Source organism: Lepidochelys olivacea (genome assembly GCF_965140295.1).
Source record: "Lepidochelys olivacea isolate rLepOli2 genome assembly, chromosome: 4".
Classification (NCBI taxonomy): domain Eukaryota; kingdom Metazoa; phylum Chordata; order Testudines; family Cheloniidae; genus Lepidochelys; species Lepidochelys olivacea.
This window is the reverse complement of record NC_140414.1, coordinates 16,743,270-16,770,577: the sequence shown is the minus strand read 5'-3', so window position 1 is coordinate 16,770,577 and position 27,308 is coordinate 16,743,270. Positions and strand designations below refer to the sequence as shown.

The 27,308-nt window shown below is 48.2% G+C and overlaps 2 protein-coding genes and 1 long non-coding RNA gene across 4 annotated transcripts in view; 2 read left to right on the top strand and 1 right to left on the bottom strand.

The window, feature by feature from the left end:
• G3BP2 (G3BP stress granule assembly factor 2) overlaps window positions 1-19,443 on the bottom strand; it is a 49,824-nt gene extending 30,381 nt beyond the window's left edge. For both annotated transcript variants that reach the window (XM_084626209.1, XM_084626210.1), the window contains exons 1-2: window positions 19,301-19,443; window positions 3,714-3,832 (exon numbers count right to left, since the gene is read on the bottom strand). In XM_084626209.1, coding sequence (XP_084482335.1) covers window positions 3,714-3,808 — 95 coding nt within the window. In that variant the 5' untranslated portion in view covers window positions 3,809-3,832; window positions 19,301-19,443. The remainder of the gene's footprint in view (window positions 1-3,713; window positions 3,833-19,300) is intronic.
• A 181-nt stretch (window positions 19,444-19,624) lies between these two features.
• Window positions 19,625-24,526, top strand: LOC311519578. The gene is made up of 2 exons (XR_014711314.1): window positions 19,625-19,991; window positions 24,144-24,526. It is a non-coding gene; the product is annotated as an uncharacterized lncRNA (long non-coding RNA).
• A 1,628-nt stretch (window positions 24,527-26,154) lies between these two features.
• The window catches only part of USO1 (USO1 vesicle transport factor), a 63,784-nt gene continuing 62,630 nt past the window's right edge, over window positions 26,155-27,308 (top strand). Inside the window, exon 1 of the mRNA XM_084627362.1 lies at window positions 26,155-26,335. Coding sequence (XP_084483488.1) covers window positions 26,270-26,335 — 66 coding nt within the window. The 5' untranslated portion in view covers window positions 26,155-26,269. The remainder of the gene's footprint in view (window positions 26,336-27,308) is intronic.

The window sequence follows — 27,308 nt, the reverse complement described above, 5'->3', positions numbered from 1 at the left end:
ACACAGGGCTTGGAAATTTTATTGGACACCTAACAGCCAGTCGTAAAAAAGAAGTACCGCTATGCATCTCTGGCCTAAAATACAAGTGCCAGAACACTGCTGCTGCTCCTCACAAAAAAGTGTCAGAGTGGTGCTCCATAGCGCTCTCGCACAGCTTGAGCCAACTGCCAAGGTATAGCAACTACCAGACAAAAGAGTATTTATGGGGCTGCCTCACTGACCAGGGATGACCAGGTAAGAAACCAACCCCCCGCTGCACTCCACTGTAAAAGAAATCTCAATCCCCTCTTCTAAGAGGGTGATGTCCTGCAAGTTGCTTGGGGAGTCCATTTCCACCTAGTGGGTGCCAAACATCCCAAGCTTCCCCCACATTCACTTCAGATGTTGTCAGATGTTGCAAGTTGTCTACCGCAGTGTTTCCCAAATGGTGGGTCCCAACTCACCAGTGGCTGGCAGGAAGGTTTTAGATGGGTCATGGGGCCATAAGCAAACTCTTCTCCAGGCCTGGTGCACAGCAGAGGCCTCGCAGGGAGGGTTAGAAAGTGTGCCTGCCCTGCACTCACCCCTCAGTGGTGGCTGGGTTCAGCTCCCCACACAGGGCATTGTGACCTGGCATCCTGGTCAAATTTGAGTGATGCTGCAACACCCAGGTCGTAGCGCCTGGAGCAGAGAGCTGGGCCCAGTCCTGCAGGACAGGAGCCACCACTGCAGGCTCTCTCTCTCTCTACCCTCCCCTCTGGGGCCTGCACGCCACACTGGGCCAGGATTAGGCTTGCAGTGTCTGGGCAGAGGGAGACTATGGATTATAAAACCACAATGCAGTTGGTGGATTGCGTTAGTTAAATGTTTGGGAACCAGCGGTCTACTGTTAGCTATTGCTACAGGAAGCAAGAGGGGTGTCTACCACTCCTCCATTCCCCTCAGCCTTCTGATGGTCATGTGTGGGACCCTCTAATAGACTGCACCTCCCCTAAGCTCCTCTCCAGAGGGCAGCACAGTTCTTGCCTCTGCTCATAGCTTTAAAGCAGCACCAGCAGGAAACAGCTAACTATCAGTTACAGGAGGTCTGCAAGATTCTGAACAACATCAGTAAAACCAACAAGACCATGATCATTCTTGGCTTTGCTGCAGCTTGACTATGCTATCAGAGGCAGAGATACTGAAACTCTTTGCAGACTGGGAACATAGCACTGCATCTATTTACATTCTTTGCATTCAGAGATTCCTCAGAAGCTAGTAACATTTGCTTGGGAAAGCTCGCTACTCAACATGCTGGTGAACTTTCCCAGCTCTAATGTTATATTGAGCTCAGGGCTCTCCTTCCCCATGGGACAGAGGAGCTCCAGAATGCCAGAAACTCCCAGAGGTGCACAGTAATAATGCTGCACCTCAGGAGGCTTGCAGGCATGAACTGCTCCTCCATTCATCTACACAGGGTATCCTCCTTCCCCCCGGCATCATATTTGTGGATCTGTGCCATGCCCTGAGCTTGTCAGTTATTGACTCCCCAACCAGGTCCCAGCAGTATTTGCTGTACCATGCATGAAACCTGCTGGTTCTCAGCTCCAGTCTCAGGGGTGAGAGACAGGCAGAGCCTGCATTTGCAACAAAATCTATCCCTGCCCCTGAACTGACAAACCAATTTTCAAGTTGACCTGACTTTGAGGTTTAGGTCACTGTAATTTTACCTTTACACAGAAATGCTTCCTCCAACTTCTGTTACATAGTAAGTATGTGTTGTTCAGAGCAACTTTGGACACCCCACAGTACCAGTTAGGTTTTGAAGCTAGACAGCAGATGAGCTCAGGGGCAGTTCAGGGATTTAATTTAGGGAGGTATTGCAGATAGCTTCCCTCTCAGCTTTGGGCAAAAAAGCATTACACTTAAGATCAAAATTTTACATGGTCATTTTGAGGGAATTGTAACTTGGGAATTTCTTGACCAAATGAGCCCAGATATGCACCACCAACTCTACCCAAGCTCTCAAATGACAGCAATTTTCAGGCATTTGAATTTTAGAACACTCGAAGTCTCTAAAGAGAAACTTTCACTCAACCTTAAACATGATGCTGAGAGGGCTGACTCTTATGTTTGGAAATATACTCATCACCATACAACTACTGAAACAGTCTCTGAAGGCAAGAAACACCTAATCAAATTTAAAAGTGTACAATGAAGTTAACTGTACAATGAGGGAACTGCAAAAGGAGAATGCAGGTGGGTAGTATTGACCCATTAACGTTCATTAGTATATTGGAAACAGATCCCTGACTTGCAACATTTATCTCATCTCTAGTAAGGATTCGGACAAATACAGTAAAAACTGTTTTATCCGACACTTCACCAACTGGAAAGCTCTATAAACCGGCATTTCTGATCTTAATTGAAATGCCGGTTTATAGTCTGGTTGGTGCGGGGCCGGCAGGCGGTTGGGGCAAGGTAGGGGGTGTGGAGCGTGGGCTCTGGTAGGGAGTTTGGGTGCAGGAGAGGATGCAGGGTGCTGGATCTGGGAGCTGCTCACCTATGGCGGCTCCCTGCAAGCCGTGACCTGTCCCGGACTCCGGCTGCTCCTAGGCAGAGGAGCATCAGGCGGCTCTGCGTGCTACCGCCCCCTCCCCAGCCCATTGGCTGGGAACCACGGCCAATGGGAGCTGCAGGGGCGGCGCCTGCAGGCAGAGGTAGCATGTACAGCCACCTGCCGCGCCTCCGCCAAGGAGCAGCCGGAGCCCAGGACAGGTCACCACTTGTGGGGAGCCGCCGCCAGAGATGAGCGGCCCCTCCATCCAGCACCCCTTCCTGTGCCCCAAACCTCTGCCCCAAAACTCCCTCCCAGAGCCCACGCTCCACAGCCCCTCCCGTGCTCCAACCCCGCATCCAAACTCCCTCCCTCCTAATTAACTAGCATCCCCCATCATACCAGATAAAATAGCTTTTACTGTACTTCTCATGGGAGTTTCTCTGTCAATATAAAGCTTAGTTTACTATAAATTTTAGCTCTCTTGGTTGGTACTACATCTGGTTGAGTCTCTTTTTTTGTTGTTTTGCAGAATTTTTTTTAAAACATTTCATTACCTTGTTGCCATGTGAATAATGCTATATAAACTGATAAAAAACTAACTATACAGGGGAAGACAATGAAACTGACTACACCGTGCCATGAAATGTATAAAATAAATTTAGCAAAAAATATTTATTGTAATCTTTCAGTTATGCAGTCTTTAGCGGGTATGAAAGTTTCAGACAGCAATAGGATTTTCTAGTTGTGTCCAGCTAACATTAGCCAGATGAACCCCTGCACTAGCTGGACACTGGAAGCTTGAATTATACCTAGTTCAGGGGGTGTCTTACTACATCACTTTACTACAGTTTTAAGAAATTCATCTAGAATTCTACTTTACAAGAACAATTTGCTCCATCTGCATTTCCACGTATGTAAAAAAAATACCCAAATGAACATACAGTAGATATATCTGCCTGAATAGCTATATAGAATGACACTCTCAAATAAAGCACACAAGTTTATAAAACGATAGCTTTCAGTATAGTTGTAATTACCTACCTTTCAAATGATACAGGGCATAATTTTCAACTCCCCCACAAAACCCCAAGAGTTCTTAAATTTAGACACAATAAATTTATTTTACGTTCATCCAAAAATACAATCTGCTTCTTATATTCAAGAATACATCAGTTATTTCGTATAAAAAGGTTACCTGTGCAAGAAGTCAGGAGCTTTATTTAGCAAAGTGTAATACTGCCTCACAAACTCCCGCCCTACAAGCAGGGGACTTGGCTTCTCCATCACCATTTCTTTGGTACAGAGTGTCAAATGCTGTAATTAGAGAAAAATTAATAAATTACTTTAAAAGCAACCCTGCAATTTAATATGTCCATCCATTCATCCCCTCAAATGGATTTTTATGAAATCCTATGTAAAACAGGAATCACTATTTGGTAAGAAACTATTGCACCAACATGTAGTCTCAGCCTTAAAAATACCTGAATAACTCAAGACTTCTGTAGTTTAATCACTCATTATCTTGACAAATTGATCTAATTTTCAAGATCTCAAAGTAATTAGCAAGCACAATAGTTTCAGTGGAGACAGACAAAAGGCAAGCTATACTTGTTAAATTCATTTCAATAAATACAACAAAATTATCCAAAATACTGGCAATTACAATTACTTTACTCTTTATTAGTAAGAGATTGATTAAAGTCATTAAAACAAAGTTGCAGATGAAAGATTATGTTAGCTGCTTATGTTCTTTGGTCTTTTTATCTTTCAACAGCAGTATTTGCACGCAAAGCAGAAAAACTTACTAAGAGGGGCTCACCACCTTTAATATAGTAAATTTGATCTACCTTGTAAGTCTGCTTTTCCAAAAGGAATTATCCTTCCACAAAAGTCATGGGAGAAATTTCTTAGCTATTAGAATTATCTGATGTTTCAAGGTACTTGTCTGGAGATTCAGCAGCTTTGCTTTAATGACCATGCTCTAACCTCAGATGGTTCTGAATTTTCCAACCCAGTTCCTTTCAAGTAGGAACTCAAACTCAGGTACATTTGGCCCAATCAAGAAACATTCTGTAAGATCCCAAAACTTGGGGGAGTGGGAGAATTTCAAATTTCTCTGCTTCAGAAGCAGGTTCTGAAGGAAAGAACAGCACAGCAGAATTCCTCCACAGACAGTCAATCTAAGAAGAAAAACTATACAAGTATGTATTATGAATCTGTGGCAACGGTGCCTAAGACCATGATTGAAAGCTTCTTGAACACTAGCAGACTATCCCCTGGCCTACCAGAACTCAAAGTCCTTGAAGTGCATGTGATTGTCCCAATTCCCAGAAACTAAACATGCATAGTTTCTGCTTCTGGACAAAACATTTCCTGTGTTTTTCCCACAAGAACTTCCTTAACAGGCTAGCTATATGGTTATTGTACTAGAACTAACTGTGGAAAAATTTGTTCTGAGCATTGTCCCTGAATTGTCACTGGACCAAAGAAGTCTTGTGGCCATCCGTTCTCAGATACGGATGGGCATTAGTCTCCACCAAAACCTGAAGAGGGCAATGAAATTCTCATGTGGAAGTTAATAAACACAAACCACCACTATTGTATCAGTATTGACACCACTTTGGTCTCCACATCCCTCCTACACAGGTGTCCCTAATAAGCAAATATGCACATTGCAGCAAGCAGTGAATCAGCCATCAGGAACGTAACTTCCACTACAGTCACAATCTTTGGAAAGCAAACACCACTATGCTGACTATTGGGCATAGAAGCCAGCTGACTAAGACATCAATTTCAGTCTTAAAAGTCATGCCCAGTAATAGAACAATTGATATAATTCAATCTTTTCTTATCACATGACCCTCCATGTCCCTTTCTCCCCAGAAGAGAGAGCATTAAACACACGGAAGTGGTACCTTCATGAGAAAGTGGTTGTGAAACCAGAACTCCAACAATTCCTAAAAGACTCTTTAGCTTGCTACCCAAAGAGGAGGTGTGAGAAATTCAAGGGCTGCAGGAGGAGCTAACAGGGAGAAATTCAAAGGCATGTGACCCTTAGAAGGTGAAACAGATGGCATGACTTAGCTGCATGGCAACACGTCTGGAGACCAATAGATGTACAACAAAACTAAAACAACAGAAACCTGCTGGATACTTCAATAACCTGTAAAGCCTGTCCTGCCCCACACAGACTCCAATGCCCCGGCACCTGCAACTAATGCAAATTAGTCTGGTTCAAGCTTGCACTGATGCATCAATACCATTGCCTCTCAGTAAGTCACTGACAGTCTATCAGAGAATTAGCACTCAGGAAAAAGGTGGATGGAGAAAGCAACAGTACCTCAACATTATACTCCTTGTGTTGGCATTCTAGCAGGAAGGAAGCTGGCACTGCAATGCATTCCAGCCCAACTCTGCCCAATCCCAAACATTTCAACCGGAGAGGGAAAGACTTCTCATCACATCAGTATAGCAAATGAAACCATTCTTAGCACAAACCTTCAGCTTCACTGTCACCTTGATATATCAGCACAGGGGACAAAAACCCCTGTATGTCTCAGAACCCTGATACCCTGCCCACCACATCACTCCGCTCCGCTCCGATGCCATCCTGGCAAACCAGGGGGATAAGCAAGCTATAATTCCTAGTATGTAAGCAGAAGTGAAGGAATTGGCTCCCACGTTCTGTAATTCCACTGGCACACCTCCACAGAGGAAGAAGCCACCGCACAGACAACCCCATGCACCCCATGGGAAGTCAGGGAAGGCAAAGGAACCAACAGTCTCTTTGCTCTGCCATTCCCTTAGTGCACCAGAATGGAGGGTATTGTCTAGGGTGAGGTCCTCTGTCATCTGAGTTCTGCATTCTCTCAGCCCAAAAGCACAGATGACAGCTGGGTGCTCAGAGAAGTGACTCACACTGTCACACTCCACAACAATATAGAATGGTCAGTTGCTCCAGCCCACCAGGACAACAGCCTCTCCACGCCACCCTCTCAGAATACCATGTCACAGGGTGGCAGGTTTGTGAAACCAGATTAAGAGCAGCAGTACCTCCATTTTATCCAGATGGCAACCTCCAACTCTCAGAAGGCACACAAGTTTCCAGAAGCACCTCTGAAACTCAGACATTGGCATAAAACCTCTTCCTGATGCACACACCAGATCTCAGCTTCTAGATGACCCAGTACCTGCTTTCTAATGACAATTCGTGTGACGCTTCTCAGAAAGAGCCATGGCACAAGACACCATTACACTTCCACAAGGTTCTGGAGCATCACATATATGCTCCCATGGATGCAATGGTAGGATATGCTGATAATACCAGTCTCGTTAGAGGCTAACTATCTTCTTCACATCAGTGTGCTTGTCTTACAATGAGGCACTGACTAGAACAGAGTACAAGTACAGGATCGTTCTGCTTTGGAAAGTGTCGTACTCCATGTACAATGGGACTAATTTCCAAGTCCTGAGCTAACTGCCAATCCTCAAATGAACTGCCTTCTACTGAAGCACTGTGAGAAGTCCAATCAGAAGAGAGCCAACCTGATACACTGCTTTTGCCCAGACAGAGACTCAAAGCTAATAAATCTAAGGTGCAGCTGAACAGCTGTCATCAATATCCCAGGTTCAGCAACAACAGGGAACCTACTAAAGTGAAACAACATATTTGTCAGCCATTGACGTCTCAGACAGTTTAGCTCAGTGAAGCATCAAACAAGAATCAAACACAGTTCCAAGCCAAGTGTCAATGCCAAGGACTGCTAGCTATTAAATCTGACTTAAAAAAATCATACTTGAGGCAGTAGCTTAAAAAAAGCAAAGCTCTAAGATAAACAGCTGGCACAGAGCTAAACCTAAAATACCTAAATCAGTTAAAACTTTGAGATAATGAGCCAGAGACACAGAATAGTATGCTCAATTATCACAGAAAACGTAAGAACTTCCAAACAGGACATGCAGCAATAAACTGCATCAGTTGGAACTGCTGGAAGCTCCAATAAGGAGTGCTTGATAACCACATATACAAAAGGAACTGCCTGGAACATTCTGGGGCCTCTAAGGACTGAGGCTAGAGTACACTCAGTATGGCGGGGCCCTCAAGTAGGCCTTCACAGTCCTGGGTGTGTGGGGGTGGGTGGGTGTCTAACGGATTAGGGAGCTCCCCAGCTTGACTCAATGGTAACACGACACAGAAGTAAAAATCCTCCACAGACATTAACTTTAGAAATGCAAGGCTTGATTTCAATACGTTAAACTCTTTCCATGCTAAAGGAGTGGACACAAAGTGCGTTTTCATCATCATCGTGTGGTATTTTTAAAGTTACTGTAGGCCAAGTACTGCCAATGGAAACCACTCAATCTAAAGTTTGTACATGATTTATAAGAACCAGCCCTACGTTCTCAGGTATAAATAGGATAAAGCAAAGGCGTTAATGTGCCATAGACAAACACAAGAGAAATACCGTAAGTACAAAATAAAGCAGTATTATGTTTGCCCACAGGAACACAATGCAGTACTGGATCCGACTAGTGAATCATGTAGCCTAAAATCCCAGAGTTTACAGTGGCAAGTGCCAGCTCTTTGAGGGGAAGTTTCAAGAAACCCTGTAGAAGGTAGTTAAGCAATAAGCAACCCACGAAGCAAGTTCCTCCTTAACCCCCATTAGTCAAAGATGGGTTCAAGCCTTGAAATATGAGGGTCTGTTTTTAACGTCTTCACTATACTCTGAATACTCATTAATCATAAGGATGCCCAGTCTTACTTGAATCCTGCTGCACTCAACCTCAATTATATACCGTACACGAAGTACAAGTAACGCATCGTGAGAGAAGTGTTTCCCTTTATCATTTTCAATTTGCTCCTTTTCAATCTCACTGAGCATCTCCTTATTCTTGTATTACAACAAAGGATGAACAGAACTTACTTGTTCTACCTTCACCATATATTTTTTCCTTCCCTTATGTCGGTTTTTTAAAGCAAGCAATCCCACCCTTCTCAGTTTCTTCATATAAAAGAGTTCATCTATGCTTGTTATCACAACTGTTACCAGTCTCTGAACACACTTTCTGCTACACCCTTTGAAACGGAGACAAGAGCTGAACAGAGAAGAGTAACATTGATTTATATCATGTCATCACAGTAAAAGCTGTGTTATCCATAGAGCCCTACCGAATTCACGGTCCATTTTGGTCAATGTCACGGTCATAGGATTTTAAAAATCGTAAATTTTATGATTCCAGCTATTTAAATCTGAAATTTCACAGTGGTGTAATTGTATGGGTCTTGACCCAAAAAGCAGCTGTGGGGAGGTCAAAGGTTACGGGTGGGGGTGGGGTTGTGGTACAGCTACCCTCACTTCTGTGCTGCTGCTGGCGCTGCCTTCAGAGCTGGGCAGCTGGAGAGCAGCAGCTGCTGGCCAGGAGCCCAGCTCTGAAGGCAGAGCCGCTCCTAGCAGCAGTGCAGAAATAAGGATGGTATTGTATGGTATTACCAACTTTACTTCTGAGCTGCTGCCTGCAGAGCTAGGCCCTCTGTCAGCCGCTACCACTCACCCCTGAAGGCAGCAGCGCAGAAGGGTGGCATAGTATGGTATTGCCACCCTTACTTCTGCTGGCGGGGAGCCACCGTCAGAGCTGGGTGCCTGGCAATCAGCCACTGCTCTCCAGCTGCTCAGCTCTGAAGGCAGCACAGAAGTAAGAGTGGAATAGGGCGGCGCCCCCTAAAATAGCCTTGCAACTCGCCTGTAACTCCCTTTTGGGTCAGGACCCCCAATTTGAGAAATGCTGGTCTCAACCGTGAAATCTGTATAGTATAGGGTAAAAGCACTCAAAAGACCAGATTTCACGGTGGGACACCAGATTCCATGGCCTGTAACATGTTTTTCATGGCAGAGAATTTGGTAGGGCCCTAGTTATCTGGCACTTTACCAACCAGAAAGCTCTCTAAACCAGCATTTCGGTAGAGGTGTGGGATGCACGCTCTGGGAGACAGTTTGGGTGCAGGAGGGGACTTGGGGCAGGGGATTTGGGCGTGGGAGAGGTATAAGGGTGCTGAATCTGGGCAGCACTCATCTTGGGTGGCTCCCCGCAAGCGGCAACATGTCCCTGCTGCTCCTTGGCGGAGGTGTGGCCAGGTGGCACTGCAAGCTGCCTCCGCCCGCAGGAGCCGCCCTTGCGGCTTCCACTGGCTGCAGTCAATGCTCCTAGGTGGAGGGTCAGCCACAGCAACTCTGTGTGCTGCCCCCGCCCCGAGCGCTGACTCCACAGCTCCCACTGGCTGGGGACCACGGCCAATGGGAGCTGCGGGAGAGGCACCTGTGCGTAGAGGCAGCTCACACTGAGCATTCTTTGTCTCAGGTGCTTGGCTAGCTTGTTCCTGTTCACATGCCCAGGGTCTACTGATCACTATGTGATCACAGAATCATAGAATATCAGGGTTGGAAGGGACCTCAGGAGGCACTTTAGTCCAACCCCTTGCTCAAAGCAGGACCAATCCCCAACTTTTGCCCCAGATCCCTAAATGGCCCCCTCAAGGATTGAACTCACAACCCTGGGTTTAGCAGGCCAATGCTCAAACCACTGAGTTATCCCTCCCTCCAAATATCAGGAAGGAATTTTCTCCCAGTTGACCTTGGGGGATTTTCGCCTTCCTCTGCAGTGTGAGGGTGCAGATCCCTTTCCAGGATTATCTAGGTCTAACTCAGTTATTTCCCTGCCATTGCAGGGGCCTCAAGCACTGGCACACCTCAGTCCCTCCTATTCTCTTCCTGGTGCAGATAGTAGCCTAGCCTCCGGTGGGCTGTAATGCTTTGGTCTCCTTTCAGTTGTTGGGTTTAGTGTGCCAGGCCTGGCTGGTGCAGGTGGACTCTGATATCAGGCTAAACAATCTAGCGGTCCCTTCTGGCCATAACTCCATGATTATGACTCATGCTGTAAACTGATACACAACTGGCATGCTGAATGAAGTTACGCTGCACTAGGCATTATCTTTATTACATAAGAAAAAAATGTATAATTGATTAAATCTAATTCTGCCACTAAATTTAGTTCCATGTGGAACTATAAAGATAGCAGTACTATGTTTGATAAAAAATGCCAAATTGCTATAACCCTTAAGGGCTGCAGAGCCAAAACGTTAATAGATCTGGAGGTCACATGAAAATCAAATTTCATATAAATCAAAGTTGCCTTTAATATTTCAATATTTGATCCTTCTTTCAGGTTATTCCACTAAATGTGTATAAACAAGATTGTGAAAGATGTCATACCTGAGATAAGCCATCAGTAAGGTACCTCAGAGATCAGCACTGCGCTGCTGTGCTTGTGTAGAGAGGTAAAGCTTGCAAACAAGACCAAAAATTGTAAGTCTCTTTAGTGACAGATAAATCTCAGAAAGATTTAAACATCTCAGGGCAGTGATCTATAGAACAGGTGATTAGCCCAATGTGACCTATGTAAAGTGATTCATGGTAGGACTAAAGAGTCAAAGACCATGTGTGTGTCTGGACAGACATCACAAATGTACTGAACCCTGGTGATGCCTCATCTAAAGTACTGTATCCATTGATAGCGTTACTGCAACATAGACGCACAAATTATGAAAGAGGTTCAGAAAAGCGCTACTAGAAGTAAAAAATATGGCTACTAAAAGTAAAAAATTATATCACAGACATAATAGACTGATAAGCCTGTAACCTTTGGAGAAGATGGTTATTACAGGAAAATCTTGTCATTTGTTTCTATGAAGAAAACATTAGGCACACCTATATTTTGTGATATACAAAGACTACTAAAGCATTGTTCTTTGTACCCACAATTTCATCACCAGAGCTCCAACAAATAAAGTACTCTTAGTAAGGACAGCTAGCGCAATACAGCCATTAAACACCACAGTCCAGCTTTGGTGTAGAACAGCAATACTCTACTCTGGCTCTATAGTCATGTGTAGCTGTGCATGGACCATCTGCAACAGGCTTTTGATGTGCACTTCACTCAGTACTAGGTTCCAAGCTAGTTACAACAGATGCATACTCCATAATGCAGCGTGGAATGGAAAAGGAGATGCTACGGTCCCTTGAAAGCAGAAATGAAGTGTTCCTCCTTCTGTTAACCAGGTAGGAAACAGAGTGATATTCTCCTCGAAGTACTATAAAAAATGCTGATATTTTACGGTTGTAAAATATCAAAAAGGTGTTCATTATAACAGATGAATTGAATCTCAATCCCGAAAACTAGTTTTCTCAAGTTTAACAGCATTGCCTCAATCAGAATGCAGAGGATTTAATCTCTCCCTCTAACAGAGGGACTGGGATTTTCAATCTAAGCCCTGGTCTACACTAGGAGTTGACGTTGAATTTAGCAGCGTTAAATCGATTTAACCCTGCACCCGTCCGCACGAGGAAGCCCTTTTTGTCGACTTAAAGGGCTCTTAAAATCGATTTCCTTACTCCACCCCCGACAAGGGGATTAGCACTGAAAGCGGCCTTGCTGGGTCGAATTTGGGGTACTGTGGACACAATAAGATGGTATTGGCCTCCGTGAGCTATCCCAGAGTGCTCCATTGTGACCACTCCGGACAGCACTCAACTCAGATGCACTGGCCAGGTAGACAGGAAAAGGCCTGCAAACTTTTGAATTTCAATTTCCTGTCTGGCCAGCGTGGCAAGCTGCAGGTGACCATGCAGAGCTCATCAGCAGAGGTGACCATGATGGAGTCCCAGAATTGCAAAGTATCTCCAGCATGGATCAAACGGGAGATACGGGATCTGATCGCTGTATGGGGAGAGGAATCCGTGCTATCAGAACTACGTTCCAGTTTTCAAAATGCCAAAACATTTGTCAAAATCTCCCAGGGCATGAAGGACAGAGGCCATAACAGGGACCTGAAGCAGTGCCGCGTGAAACTTAAGAAGCTGAGGCAAGCCTACCAGAAAACCAGAGAGGCGAACGGCTGCTCTGGGTCAAAGCCCAAAACATGCCGCTTCTATGATAAGCTGCATGCCATTTTAGGGGGTTCAGCCACCACTACCCCAGCCGTATTGTTTGACTCCTTCAATGGAGATGGAGGCAACACGGAAGCAGGTTTTGGGGATGAGGAAGATGATGATGATGAGACTGTAGATAGCTCACAGCAAGCAAGCGGAGAAACTGGTTTACCCGACAGCCAGGAACTGTTTCCCACCCTGGACCTGGAGCCAGTACCCCCCGAACCCACCCAAGGCTGCCTCCCAGACCCGCCAGGCAGAGAAAGGACCTCTGGTGAGTGTACCTTTTAAAATACTATACATGCTTTAAAAGCAAGCATGTGAAAGGATTAATTTGCCCTGGCATTCGCAGCTCTCCTGGATGTACTCCCAAAGCCTTTGCAAAAGGTTTCTGGGGACGGCAGCCTTATTCAGTCTACCATGGTAGGACACTGTACTACTCCAGGCCAGTAGCACGTACTCGGGAATCATTGTAGAACAAAGCATTGCAGTGTATGTTTGCTGGCATTCAAACAACATCCGTTCTTTATCTCTCTGTGTTATCCTCAGGAGAGTGATATCATTCATGGTCACCTGGTTGAAATAGGGTGCTTTTCTTAAGGGGACATTCAGAGGTGCCTGTTCCTGCTAGGCTGTTTGCCTGTGGCTGAACAGAAATGTTCCCTGCTGTTAGCCACGGGGAGGGGTGAGGGGCTAGCTGCGTGGGGGAGGGGGTGGAGACGACAAAATGCGACCTTGGAACGAAAGCACATGTGTTATGTATGTAATGTTAACAGCAAGGTTTACCGTGAAAGAGTGTACCCATTGTTCTATAAAAAGTGTCTTTTTAAATACCACCGTCCCTTTTTTTTTTCTCCACCAGCTGTATGTATTTCAAGGATCACAGGATCTTCTCCTTCCCAGATGCTAGCGAAGATCAGAAGGTGAAAAAAATGCACTCGCGATGAAATGTTCTCTGAGCTCATGCTGTCCTCCCACACTGACAGAGCACAGATGAATGCATGGAGGCAGACAATGTCAGAGTGCAGGAAAGCACAAAATGACCGGCAGGAGAGGTGGCGGGCTGAAGAGAGGGCTGAAGCTGAAAAGTGGCAGCAATGTGATGAGAGGAGGCAGGATTCAATGCTGAGGCTGCTGGAGGACCAACCCAGTATGCTCCAGTGTATGGTTGAGCTGCAGGAAAGGCAGCTGGAGCACAGACTGCCACTGCAGCCCCTCTGTAACCAACCGCCCTCCTCCCCAAGTTCCATAGCCTCCACACCCAGACGCCCAAGAACGTGCTGGGGGGGCCTCCGGCCACCCAGCCACTCCACCCCAGAGGATTGCCCAAGCAACAAAAGGCTGGCATTCAGTAAGTTTTAAAGTTGTAAACTTTTAAAGTGCTGTGTGGCCTTGTCCTTCCCTCTTCCACCACCCCTCCCAGTGCTTCTCTCCTCCACCACCCCTCCTGGGCTACCTTGGTAGTTATCCCCCTATTTGTGTGATGAATTAATAAAGAATGCATGAATGTGAAGCAACAATGACTTTATTGCCTCTGCGAGCGGTGATCAAAGGGAGGAGGGGAGGGTGGTTAGCTTACAGGGAAGTAGAGTGAACCAAGGGGCGGGGGGTTTCATCAAGGAGAAACAAACAGAACTTTCACACCGTGTCCTGGCCAGTCATGAAACTGGTTTTCAAAGCTTCTCTGATGCGCACCACGCCCTCCTGTGCTCTTCTAACCACCCTGGTGTCTGGCTGTGCGTAACCAGCAGCCAGGCGATTTGCCTCAACCTCCCACCCCGCCATAAACGTCTCCCCCTTACTCTCACAGATATTGTGGAGCACACAGCAAGCAGTAATAACAGTGGGAATATTGGTTTCGCTGAGGTCTAAGCGAGTCAGTAAACTGCACCAGTGTGCTTTTAAACGTCCAAATGCACATTCTACCACCATTCTGCGCTTGCTCAGCCTATAGTTGAACAGCTCCTGACTACAGTCCAGGGTGCCTGTGTATGGTTTCATGAGCCATGGCATTAAGGGGTAGGGTGGGTCCCCAAGGATACATATAGGCATTTCAACATCCCCAACGGTTATTTTCTGGTCTGGGAATAAAGTCCCTTCCTGCAGCTTTCGAAACAGACCAGAGTTCCTGAAGATGAGAGCATCATGTACCTTTCCCGGCCGTCCCACGTTGATGTTGGTGAAACGTCCCTTGTGATCCACCAGTGCTTGCAGCACTATTGAAAAGTACCCCTTGCCGTTTATGTACTCGGCGGCTTGGTGCTCCAGTGCCAAGATAGGGATATGGGTTCCGTCTATGGCCCCACCACAGTTATGGAATCCCATTGCAGCAAAGCCATCCACTATGACCTGCACATTTCCCACGGTCACTACCCTTGATATCAGCAGATCTTTGATTGCGTTGGCTACTTGCATCACAGCAGCTCCCACAGTAGATTTGCCCACTCCACAGGGCTACTGCCACTTGCTTCTCAACCATGAGGGCTGCTCTCATCTTGGTATTTCTGCGCCTCAGGGCAGAGGAAAGCAAGTCCCAAAGTTCCATGAAAGTGCCCTTACGCATGCGAAAGTTTCGCAGCCACGGGGAATCGTCCCAGACCTGCAACACTATGAGGTCCCACAAGTCTGTGCTTGTTTTCCGAGCCCAGAATCGGCGTTCCACCGCATGAACCTGCCCCATTAGCACCATGATGCCCACATTGCCAGGGTCCGTGCTTTGAGAAAAGTCTGTGTCCATGTACTCATCACTCACGTCACCGCACTGACGTCGCCTACTTGCCCGGTATCGCTTCGCCAGGTTCTGGTGCTGCATATTCTGCTGCATAATGCGTGTGGTGTTTAATGTGCTCCTAACTGCCAAAGTGATCTGAGCGGGGTCCATGCTTTCCGTGGTATGGCGTCTGCATAGAAAAAAGGCGCGGAACGATTGTCTGCCATTGCCCTGACAGAGGGAGGGGTGACTGACAACTTGGCTTACAGGGTTGGCTTACAGGGAATTAAAATCAACAAAGGGGGTGGCTTTGCGAGAAACTGAATGGTCCCCTCAAGGATAGAACTCAAAACCTCAAGGATAGAACTCAAAACTGGGTTTAGCAGGCCGTTGATTTCACAGAGGGAAGGAGGGAGGAGAAAATGAATCCAAAACAAATCTGGCCTATTTCTTGTTTTGAGCCACTTCATCTATCTTTATACATCTTGCTGGCAGCAGACTGCAGTACGACCGCTAGCCATCGTCATCTCCTGGGTGCTCGGCAGAAGACGGTGCAGTATGACTGCTAGCCATCATCTTCTGCTGGCTGCTGATTAAAAGACAGTGCACTGCTGGTAGGACTCAATCACCATGAGACGAAACTTAAAAGGGAAATGACCTGGCTGAGTCACTCCCATGTTTGCCCAGGCGCCCCGACCTCATCAAGGTCAGTTAAAAGAGCACCCAGGACTACGACGGCTACCAGTCATACTGCACTGTCTGCTGCCAAAAGGCAATAAACTGCTGCTGTGTAGCAATGCAGTACCGTGTCTGCCAGCACCCAGGAGACATATAGTGACGGTTAGCTGAGCGGGCTCCATGCTTCCCGTGGTATGGTGTCTGCACAGGTAACTCAAGAAAAAAGGCGCAAAACGATTGTCTGCCCTTGCTTTCATGGAAGGAGGGAGGGAAGGGGGGCCTGACGATATGTACCCAGAACCACCCGCAACAATGTTTTAGCCCCATCAGGCACTGGAATTTCTACTCAGAATTCAAATGGGCGGCGGAGATTGCAGGAACTGTGGGATAGCTACCCACAGTGCAACGCTCCAGAAGTCGACGGTTGCCTCAGTACTGTGGACACACTCCGTCGACTACATGCACCATGCATTTAGAGCATTTGTGTGGGGACACACACAATCAACTGTATAAAAACGCTTTCTACAAAACCGACTTCTATAAATTCGACCTAATTTCGTAGTGTAGACATACCCTCAATATGCTACAAGACAATCACATAGCAGCAGGGTCCATGCATCCTTCCCCCTACCCCAGCAATTTGGAGAAGGTTAGGAAATTGCAAACATATCCCTCAAATCCTTCTGTGGTCTACTCCTTTGTCACTTAGAGACCCGATTATTACAATTCACTCTACCTGTGGCCACACCTTGAATCAACCTGGAAATTTGAGCTACTATAGGTAGTGGCTTACTTGGTAAGCAGCATATCTTGCCAAGTACACAGGACATCAGTATTCCAGGATCTTCATGGACTTCCTGTTATTTCCAAATGATATTAAAGGTAAGTTTTAAGGCCCTAAATGACTTTGGACCCGCATACTTGAAAGACAGTATGGGAGGGAGGTAAACTCCCATAGAGGAGATCAATGGAAGCATGCAAACTGGATCTACCTCCATTCTGGATAGCCAGCCCTCTCTCTAAAAGACTCCTTAAATTTTAAAACTTACTTCTCCCCACTTCATCCAACATAGCCTAGATTGGTTGACTTTCATGGCATACTGCAAAGTGTATCTGTTTACTCAACCTTCCAGAGGTGTTGCAGGGAGCAGCTTGATGGGACCGTATGGTTGTGGGGCAAGAGTTTTATGAGGAGCTACTGGTGGATTAACCTCCACGATCAGGCCCTAAGGCAAGAGATGCTAATAAGTACTGCTGAAGTCAACACTATTCACATACCTAAGTTCTTGCACAGTATGCATGTCACGGGTACCAAGAGTAATAAATACCATTTTACAAGTTTCACCATAAATCTCTAACAATGCTAGTCTCATCACAGCTCCATTCACAGACCCAAGTGGCTCTTCATTTGTGAAAAACTGAACGCCAGTGGTAGAGAAAGTGTTCCCAAAAGAGTTCAGGTACAATGCAGTACAATGAAAGCAAACAGACAGTAGCTTAAAACTTCAAGTCAGGGACTTGTCTCCTCAGTATAAACACCCTGTAAGTGGATATACTGCACTGTTAGTCTGAAGACTCATCTGTGAATGGACAAATATTTCATCCATGTAAATGATACTGGATAAGCAGACCAATAGAAATCTTGCTGGACAAGAGATGCAAGAAGAGCTGACTTGTCAGGAGGAGGAGCATTTTACTTTGAATATGCATAAAACATTCACACCACAGAACTTCTAAACCTGTACAGGGTGATCAGGGAGGACCTTTTCTAATCCACACGGGTATCTGCCAATTTCAGTGTTAAAACTGGTGTAATAAACAAGCGACATACCCTTTGACCCCAATGTAACACAAGGATCAACAGAGCTCCTGGAAGGAACAGAGGACAACACGGCAAATCTGTTTTAAAAGAAGCTGGTCCATCTACCACCTCTCTCACCCTCTGATGTTACCTTTACTGCTGTTCTCTAAATGAACAAAGCAGAGAGTCAAGGAGGGGGGAAATAAAGTGAGGAGACAGCTCTCTCCCACAAGAGTCTAGCATTGACCTGTTGACTACGCCTCTAGTCTTTCTGTTAGAAAGACAGAGACAGGGTTTTAAACATTTAATATACAATTAACAGCCAGAAAGATTCAAACCCATGCAGTGGGCCACACCAGGAAGTTCAAGGGGCAATAACATGTTGAATAACCCAGCTTCACCCCCAGCAAGGGAAGAGGCTGCTGAGATTCCTACTGAGGTGCGCTCTCTGGCATCAGCTTATGAGTTTTATCTTCTCTACCAACCTCTCTCTTATTTGCATCCTAAATACTTCCACATATGCCAACTAATACCTCTTCCTCCTTGATGTATAATCCTTTCTGCTGATTGGAAACTACGCTCCCTCCCACTATTCCTGCCCCACTGTCACTTTATAACCCTTTCACAAGCAAATGACATCTTTCCTCAAATTAAGCCTAGCAGCACCCTTCTATTGTATTCTCTGACAACTCTCCAGTCTGTCCCTTTTTCCAAGAGTGGCATCAAAACTGAATATTAAAGAGGTGATCGGAAAGAAAACAGAAAAACTAGCACCTGCCTACTTTGGGATCCCCATGCATACACTGCCTAAAACTACCCGGGGCCTTTTTTCCTTGCTCCTTTCAGTTTAATGGGCACAGAAGCATGAACCAAGCATGCTGAGCAGAGATACTCCGTGAGAGCTGGTTTAGCTGAAGCCTGCAGGAAGGTTGCTCCCGATGTCAGGACCTGCAGAAGAGGAGGGTCTGACAGCCCCCTGTAGCCACGTTGGAGGGAGACACAGTGTTAGATGCAGGAAGAGAGAAGCAGCTCCACCCAAGCAGACGCATCCACGCAAGGGGTTTAGGACCAAGGCAGCTGGTTTTGGACCATCCCTCACACGAGCGGGGCCCCGGCCGAGCGGAGGACGAGGAGGAACATGGCTGCACGGGCGAGGAGGCGGCGGTGGCGCTGCCCAGGCTGGAGGGCGAGGGGAGGCACTGCCGGGCCGGCGAGGCGCGATGCCCCGGGGGAGCGGGCAGCGCTGCCGGCCACGGGGCGGGGAAGGAGAGCCGGGGTGTGGAGCCACCCGCATCCGGCCCGAGGGCAGCGCTGCGCCGTGACCCTGCCCGCGGGCCACCGCCCCGGCTACGCCCGCCGGCGGCTGCAGCCGCCCGATACGCAGCGGGCTCCGCCGGGGCAGGGTAGGAGCCGCCTGACGGCTGCGGCCCGCAGGGGAAAAGCGCAGCCCGGGCCGGCCCGCAGGGCCTCGGGCCCCCCCAACCACCGACAGCCCGGCCCGCGGGGCCCCACCCCCCGCGCACCCCCGCCTCACGCCGGCGCAGCGCGGCTGTTGGGCCGGCCGGCGCCCGGCGTGGCGGCAGGCCCGGGCCGCGTCCCGCTCTCACCTACGGCAGCGCTGGGGGCCGGGCGCTCCCCGGGGCCTGGACGTGTCGGCGGGCGGGCGGGCGGCGCGGCCTCTCCCGCGGGGTCCCAACGGGAGCGGGCTGCGGCGGGGGCTGGGCACGGGCACAGCGCGGCCGGCTCGGGGAGCGGGGCAGCGGCGCGGGCTGCGGGCTCTCGCTTCGCGTCTCCCTTATTGTCTCGCCCCTGCGCCCTGCATTCCAGGGCAGGAACCCCCGTCACCACCCTCCGCCAATCAACGGCGCCCTGGCTGTGACGCCTGCGGAACGCTCACTTCCCGCCGAACCGCACGCGGGGTTGAACGGCAGCGACCCGCTTCCGCCCGGCGTGACGCAGAGCGGCGGGCGCGCGACCGCGCTCGCGCCCGACGGCTTAGCACGAGCTCCGAGGGTCCTTCCAGCCCAACCAGCAGGGGCGCTAAGCCGGGGAAGGGGCTTTGCAGTCCCGGGTCCGTGGCGCGCGCTGCAGGGACCCTTCCAGCCCGACCGGCGGGGGCAAGGGCATTAGCTGCGGGGATCGTTCCAACCCACTGAGCCGGGGCAATCAGGAAAGGAGGCTTCGCAGTCCCAGGCAGTGGCATGAGCTGTGAGGGTAGTGCCAGTCCCCTGGGCAGTGCTATTAGACCGGTGGAGATGGGACTTGGCAAAACAGTAGGCAGTTGCACTAACCTTAAGGGTAAGGGAGAAGGAGGTTTTTAGCTCCGGGCTGGGGGGAGGGGGAGGAATTTGCAGTCTTGTGGCCAAGGGTGACCCGCTGAATGTAGATGCAGGTGCAGCTCACACACACGAAAGCAGTACCTGTGTTTTCGAAGTGGCAGTTCTTTACCTAATTTAAAAAAAAAAGATTTTGCAAACTAGATTCAACTTTGAAACCAGTGATGTATTTGTGAAATTCCTTTTGTGGAAGGGAGGCTGAGGAAAAAGGTCTTGCCGTGCAGAACAAGGTAAATAGTGAGTCAGGATATGTTTTTATATAATAATTTAAACCACAGAAACATAAAGAGAGGAACCAGGAAACAGTATATCCCCTGGGGATAGGAAGCAATTGAACAAGCAGCAGCTAGCTGGTTGCTAAGAAGAAAATGCTTCATAAAGGGCATTGCTTTTTCCAGTTTACACTAGGCTTTTCTAATGCATCCATCACTGGTATTTAGGTGCCAAATACAAATTTATCCACAAAGGACCCTGTTCTTCCTCCACTTCTTGGTTCAGCTACTGGTACTTAGAAAAATATATTCCCCCATGCCATCAACAATCTTTCCATTAGAAAATGTATGGAAGTTATCAGAAAGAAAAATTGGGAAGTGATAGGTTTGGGGTCATGGACTGAAAACATGCAGATTCATTCTGACCTGTTGTGAGCAATTCCACTGTTAAAAGCTCTCACCTAAAAGCCAGATGGTCCCTGTCAGCTTGTAGCAGGCCTCAGCACAGGAATTGTAACTAACTTCAGTATTTTTAATTGGTTCTGTTATTTTCTTCGCAGCAAAAAATAGCTATCAAGATACCTATCACAATGTAAAATCCTTGTAACAACCAGGCAAGGTTGGTTTTACCTCAACATAACCAGTCCAGGTGAACTCTCAGTGGGAGGGGCTGGGGTAGGCTTTTTCTCAACTAGCTATCTTGGTAAAAACTAAATTGCCTGGTCTCTAGGATTTACATTGCAATAGATACCTTGATGTAAAAAAGCACTTTTGCAGTGAAGACACAGCCTCTGTTATGATAGCATAAACCCTCTGTGTATGTGAGCACATGGGGAAAACACTTTAAACTGGTTTAAAACCGTATTATAGCAATCTAATTCGTTCAATTACTATATAAACCAGCTTAAGACAATAACTGACTGAACTAAGCTAAATCAATATAAGCTAGTTATAAGCCAGCTTCATTGTGTTCACACAGGAATTTTCACTGTTTTAGCTCAGTTTAAATATTGATTTTAGTTAAATCAATGCAATTTGTGTTTAAATGGCTAAAGTCTCTAGCAACAAACTGAGTAAGAGGTTTTGGATAAAGTTTAAAAGATGTAAACATCCCTACAAAAAGTTTTCCCCCTCCAGAAATCTCCGCTGGGAATCTATACTCTTCCCAGTGATCAAAGTTTCATGTTAAAATTCAAATTAAAGAAAAAAATATTTTCCGGGTTCAACAATGAAATAACATTTTCTTATCACCAGACTACCAACAGCTCCAACTCCCAACACGTGATCTCCTAGAGGAAGGAAAGCAGGCAGTATTTATATTTTGCCCCGTTTCCCAAGACTCGTGGCTGAGAGAGGAGGTGCTTTGCCCACCCATTTCCTGGATCCCAATAAGATTAAAGGCTACGGTACTAAGTCCTGGATAGCATTATTAGCCTGGGTTCTACCAGTGCTATATTGGGACCACTTGCTCGCTCTCTCTCTTTGTTTGCTTTATGCACTGGGGCTGCACTTGCAAGAAGAAAACCTGGAATAGGGTAGCATAGCATAGGACAGTGGTTCTCAAACTATGGGGTGGGTCTCCTCTATAGCCTCCTACAGCTGAGATAACATTGCTTCCTCCTTGGTGTGCAGGTTAATGATCTATCCCCTCAATTAGAGGAACAGCTAGTTCCCACCCTTCTACAAATCAGCTCTGAACTGAACCAGGTTCTCTCCTTTTCTTCCCCCTCCATGCCTGGCATTGGCTGCACACCCCCTTGCCCTTGGGGGACATGTTCCTGGTGGTGAGAACATTCAAAAGGGAGCAGCTCAGTATGTAGGCTGACTGAGAAGGAGAGCAGGTTGGGGGGAACAGTTGCTGGGCTTTAGCTACCTAGCCAAATAGCTGGAAGTCCATTGATTGGCTGTGTTAGCTAAGAGTGATGACTCACTGTCTCTGAGAGAAGGGGTACTGCAGATGAACCTGCTGGCAGGAAACCAGGAGGGGTCTGAGACCAAGCTGTGAGACAAACACAGGTACAGGAAACAGGGGTAGGAAGTGTGAGAAGGGGTACCAGACCCTAGGTCACATATATGGGCTACTGCTTTGAAGGGCCCTGGGTTGGAACGTTGTAAAGTAGGGTGGGCTAGAGTTTCACTTTCCCCCTGGGGACTGTAGCTACTAAGCACAGCACAGTAGTGCAGGACCCTCACCAATAGGTGGTGCTGCTGACCTGGGACACATGGCCACCCCCCCCCCCAGGGTCCATATGAAATGTCAGAGCTGAAAGTTTTTTTGTTTTTGTTTTTTCCCTATTGCAAATGTGGAAGTTAGTGTTCAGTATGAGACAATTGATCCATGGAAGTTTTTTTTTTTTTTTTTTTAAAAAAAACCCTTTTAGGGTATTCCTGTCAAAGTTGAACATTCACTATTTCTAGCACAGTGAAAACAGATAGCTTGGAGTATCATAGCAGTTAAAAAACTGAGTTAATTGATTTTGTTTAGGTGTATTGTTGGCTACAGTGTTTGGTTCTCAAACCACAATAATAGGAAAAATCTGATCTTCAGACTTGTAATTTTTTTTAAAAATAATTTTGAGAGCCTGTAATTCTCAATTTGTACCTTTCTTCTGAAGTGACATTAATGCAATCTTCTAATCTAATCACTTAGGTTTTATTCTAATTAAATATTTAATAAAATATCTAAAATACCATTAAAACTAACAACAAAATAGGAAGCTGTCATCTTGGAAGGTAAATCAGAATATGAATTGAACACTTCTGATCCTATCTGCATACATAGGAAAACCGATACGTAGAAAGTTGTTAGGTGGGGAAAATTTAAATTACATCAGTCCTGCAAAACTTTAAACTGAATCAAAACTAGTAAGAATACTGTATACACAAATCAGCTTTTAACTACTAACTTCCCCTACCTTAAGAAGGGTGTGATCCTCTGTACCTTGGAGGAACACCCTACACCCCCATGTTCATCTTTATAAAATGCTTGTGTGGTATTCAATGCAAAGTTTGTCATGTTGGGTATCTTTGGAAGGCTTGTGATGCACTGAGCATGGTTGTTATAGAGATGTTACAGTAATGTTATAGTCAGGTTATAGGTTACAATTTCATGTATGTAGTTTTGAGGCTGAAAATGTATCCCCATGGCTTAAAGTGAGCCCAGGAGAAAACTCTCCAAGAACAGAGGCAGTTCACACCTCATCAGGGCATGTATGGGACAAACCCAGCCCAGCCTCACAGGAACAAAGGGCACTGGCCTACCCAACAACAAAAGAGTATCAGGGTTGCAAGGGACCTCAGGAAGTCATCTAGTCCACTCCCCTGCTCAAAGCAGGACCAATCCCCAATTTTTGCCCCAGATCCCTAAATGGCCCCCTCGAGGATTGAACTCACAACCCTGGGGGAACATCACAAAGGGAAGTACAGATATTTGAAATTCACCCCTAGAAAGAGGTTAAGTAACTTAAGGGACTTACCAGTATGCAGGGCAGCCGAGGTCCTGAGTAAGGGGAAGGGGCGGGGCTTCAGGCAGAAAGGGCATGGTTGGGGGGCCAGACTCCCCTAGCCAGCCCTTAAGAGTGGCCCGGCAGTGATTTAAAGGGCCTTGGGCTCTGGGATGCTGCTACCACTACCCCAGGGCTCGGGTGGTGATTTAAAGGGTGCGGGGCTCCGGCCACTCCCAGGAGCCCTGGGCCCTTTTAAATTGCCAGGCCCCACAGAAGCTGCTCCTGCCAGTACGGTTGGCTGCGTACTGGCTCTTACTGGTATGCTGTACCCTACTGGCTTACTTTCACCTCTACCTCTTCCATGTGTTTGGGGTTTTTTAAGCAAGAGTTGGCATATTAGTGGTCTAGAAAGGTTTGAGATGTCATCTTAAACTTGTTTTTTTCTTCCTTTCATAGATACTTTTCAAAGTTGCTGGAGCCTACCTGTGACTACAACTTTCTAGAGACCAGGATTGTTTTCTCTTCTTCCCCGTCACCCAAATAAAAGTAAATACAGAAGTGAGTCTCCTTATCTACCTGATCAGGTCCTGGTTTGAGGCAGAAGAGATGCTGCCCATGGGAAAGGGTGATGCTGCACAATGGAAGAATTCAAAATGGATAGGAAGTCCTCAGACACTTGGGGTAGGGGGAGGTAAAGATTTCAACTGGAATTAGGTGTAACATTTCTCTGACTCCTACTACAACTGCTCTATGTAATAATCATAAGTTTCAATTAGGAGTAAAGTATCTCCTTGCTATGAACAATACCAAATGATTAAAGGTTTCAGCTTAAACCAAAACACTCAGAAAGCAGCCAATTTCAGTTTGGAAACTAGAGCACAGAGTGGAAGAGGTGACTGTAAAAGGAAGAAAAAAAAATCCACTACCCTTTCTAAAGGAATCATTTTTTTCTTCTTTGAATGAGTGTACCAACTTGCTTTTCCTAATAGTTACCAAGCTTCTCAATGGGAAGGAACATAACAAAAAGCCTGTCTAATCCCGTATCCTACACATGATGCTGCCCCAAATGGCTATGTGTGGGATAGGGGAGAAGCTGTGTGGGTCAGTGTGTGACAAAGAATGGGTCAGTGTGTGTTTGAGGGAGGGATGGGGTGTAAGTATGTGGTAATGTAACATGAGAGTTGGGGTTTTGGTCTGTGTGTCGGACTCAGGCCTGGTCTACGCTATGAAGTTAGGTCTACCTAATTATGTCAATGTCTACACTTACGGTAATGCCCTAACTCCACTTGCATGAGAGGCATAGGGTTTATGCTGCTGAAGCAGGGCACTTACAATTCCAACTCCACAAGAGGCAGCGGGTTTCTTATGTTGATGTAGTTAGGGCGACACTGTGTCCCTGTAGACACTGCCTTATTATATCAGTTGTTGGCTGTCATTCTTGTCAATTTCACAGCTGCCTGCTGGAGCCCTGAAATTAACAATAAAGGGTGATAGGCTCCTTGCTCTGAACCCCCTAACTCACAGCTCAGGTACCCCCGAGACTCTCTGAGCTGGGTGCCCCCCCAACCCGCACTGCCCCTCTTCAGTTGGTGGAAGAGCTCCTGGTGAGGATGCACACCACTGACAGAAGGAGGGTAATGTGGACATGAAAAACTACAGTAATTATTGTGGTAGCTGTAAGTCAACCTATGTTAGGTCAACTTAAGTTTGTAATGTAGACATGCCCTCAGAGGCTCAGTGTGTGTGGAGTGGGTGTAGGGGGAGGCTGAGATACTCTGTGTGGGTTGGTCAGTGTGTGTCTGTAGCATTGATCAGGATGAAGTACTGTGTGGGAGGGTCTGGACAGGGTGGGGGAGGCTCAAGTGCTGCATGTGGGTGTTGGTCAGGACTGGGGGGTGTTTAGGTGCTGTGCATGGGGTGGGGGGGAGGGTGTTGGTCAGGGCTGGGGAGGCTCAGGGGCTGGGTGCGTGTGGGGTGTCCGTTCTGGGAGAGGCTCGGGTGCCGTGGGTGGGGTTCAGACACTGTATGGGGGGGGAGTTGGCGAGTGTGAGGGGGTTCAGGGGCTGGGTGTCAGTCAGGCGGGAGGCTGAGGTGTTGTAAGGGGTCAGAGGAGATAGGTGTTGGTCAGGTCTCAGGCACTGTGGGAGCAGAAGTGCTGTGTGTTGGGTGGGGGGCGGTCTAAGAGGGGGGTTCAGGTGCTGTGTGTTGGCAGTGGGGGAGGGCTTGGGGGTGCAGGCAGGTGCTGTGGGGGTCGGTGTGGGGGCGGGGAGCGGGGGGGGGGGCTCAGGAGCTGCGGCGGCTGCTCCTAGCTGACGCCCCCCAACGCCCCCCTCAGCTTTGCGCCCACCGGCGCCCAGCGCGGGCCCGGCGGCCGGGGAGCGGGTCCAGCGGGGCTGCCCCCGCCTCTCTCGCCCTCTGAGCGGCCACGTCGCTGCCACGTCCAGGCGCAGGCGCCGCGGCTGCTTCCGGCGCGGCCGGATGGTGGGGGCCGGGAGCGGCCCGCGCTTGCCACCGTCCCCGGGAGCCGGAGCGAGCGGGGCCGCAGCCAGGGCAGCGCGACCCCGGGCCGGGGCGGGCCCGCCATGAACTTCCTGCGGGGCGTCATGGGGGGGCAGAGCGCCGGGGCCCAGCCCTCCGGGGCCGAGACGGTGAGTCGGGCCGGGACGCCGCACCGCGGGGCCCGGCGCCTCCAGGGCTCCGCCAGCGCCCGGAGCGCCGGGCCCGGGCCCCCTGCGATGGGGGCAGCCGGGCCCGCCCACGCAGGGCCCCGGAGCGCCGCCTGTCTCGCCCGCCGCGGGGCCTGGGGCGCGCCCCGGCGCAGAGCCCAGGGTGCTGGGCACAGGGAGCGCCAGCTCCGGGCCTGGGTCTCCGGCTCTGCCCCGGGGCGGGCGCGGTGCCCCTTCCCCAGGCTGCCCGGGGCCTGCGCTCCCAGGTCGGGCCGCGGCTTCCCCCCGGCTCCGGCTGGGGCGTGTTCCTCCTCCGCCCGCAGCGATCCCGCCCCAGCCTGGGCCCTGCTGGCCGCCCGTCGCGGCAGCTCGGGGACTTGCAACACCGGTGGTGGTGGTGGTGTCTGAGCGTCCAAAGGTAGCTTGCCCCGGAGACGGGGTGAAACCCGGTTGCTGTAACCAGGCTAAACTCCCGTCTTGAGGCTTCTTACAGGGACACGGCTAGTTTCTGTTGACACTACAATTTAAGCATGAGCAACTGGTTACCCTGACTGGGAGATGTGGTGTTTACCGGAGGCCCTTAAACCGATGGACGTTCAGCCTATTGGAGTGTAGCTTGAGAGGAGAAAAGACCTTGTGGCACCTTAGAGACTAACCAATTTATTTGAGCATAAGCTTTCCTGAGCTACAGCTCACTTCATCGGATGCATAAAGCGAAAATACAGTAGGGGGATTTTATATACACAGAGAACATGAAACAATGGGTGTTACCATGCACACTGTAAAGTGATAATCAAGGTGGGCCATTTCCAGCTGTTGACAGCAGAGGAACAGTAGGGGAGGAAAATAAACCTGGGGATTATTTCTTTTATTCTGAGACAGTGGTTCTGAAAGAAACAGAATTCTGGTGATGATCCTGTGCTGTACCTTACGCTTCAGTTATGTAGCAGTGTTG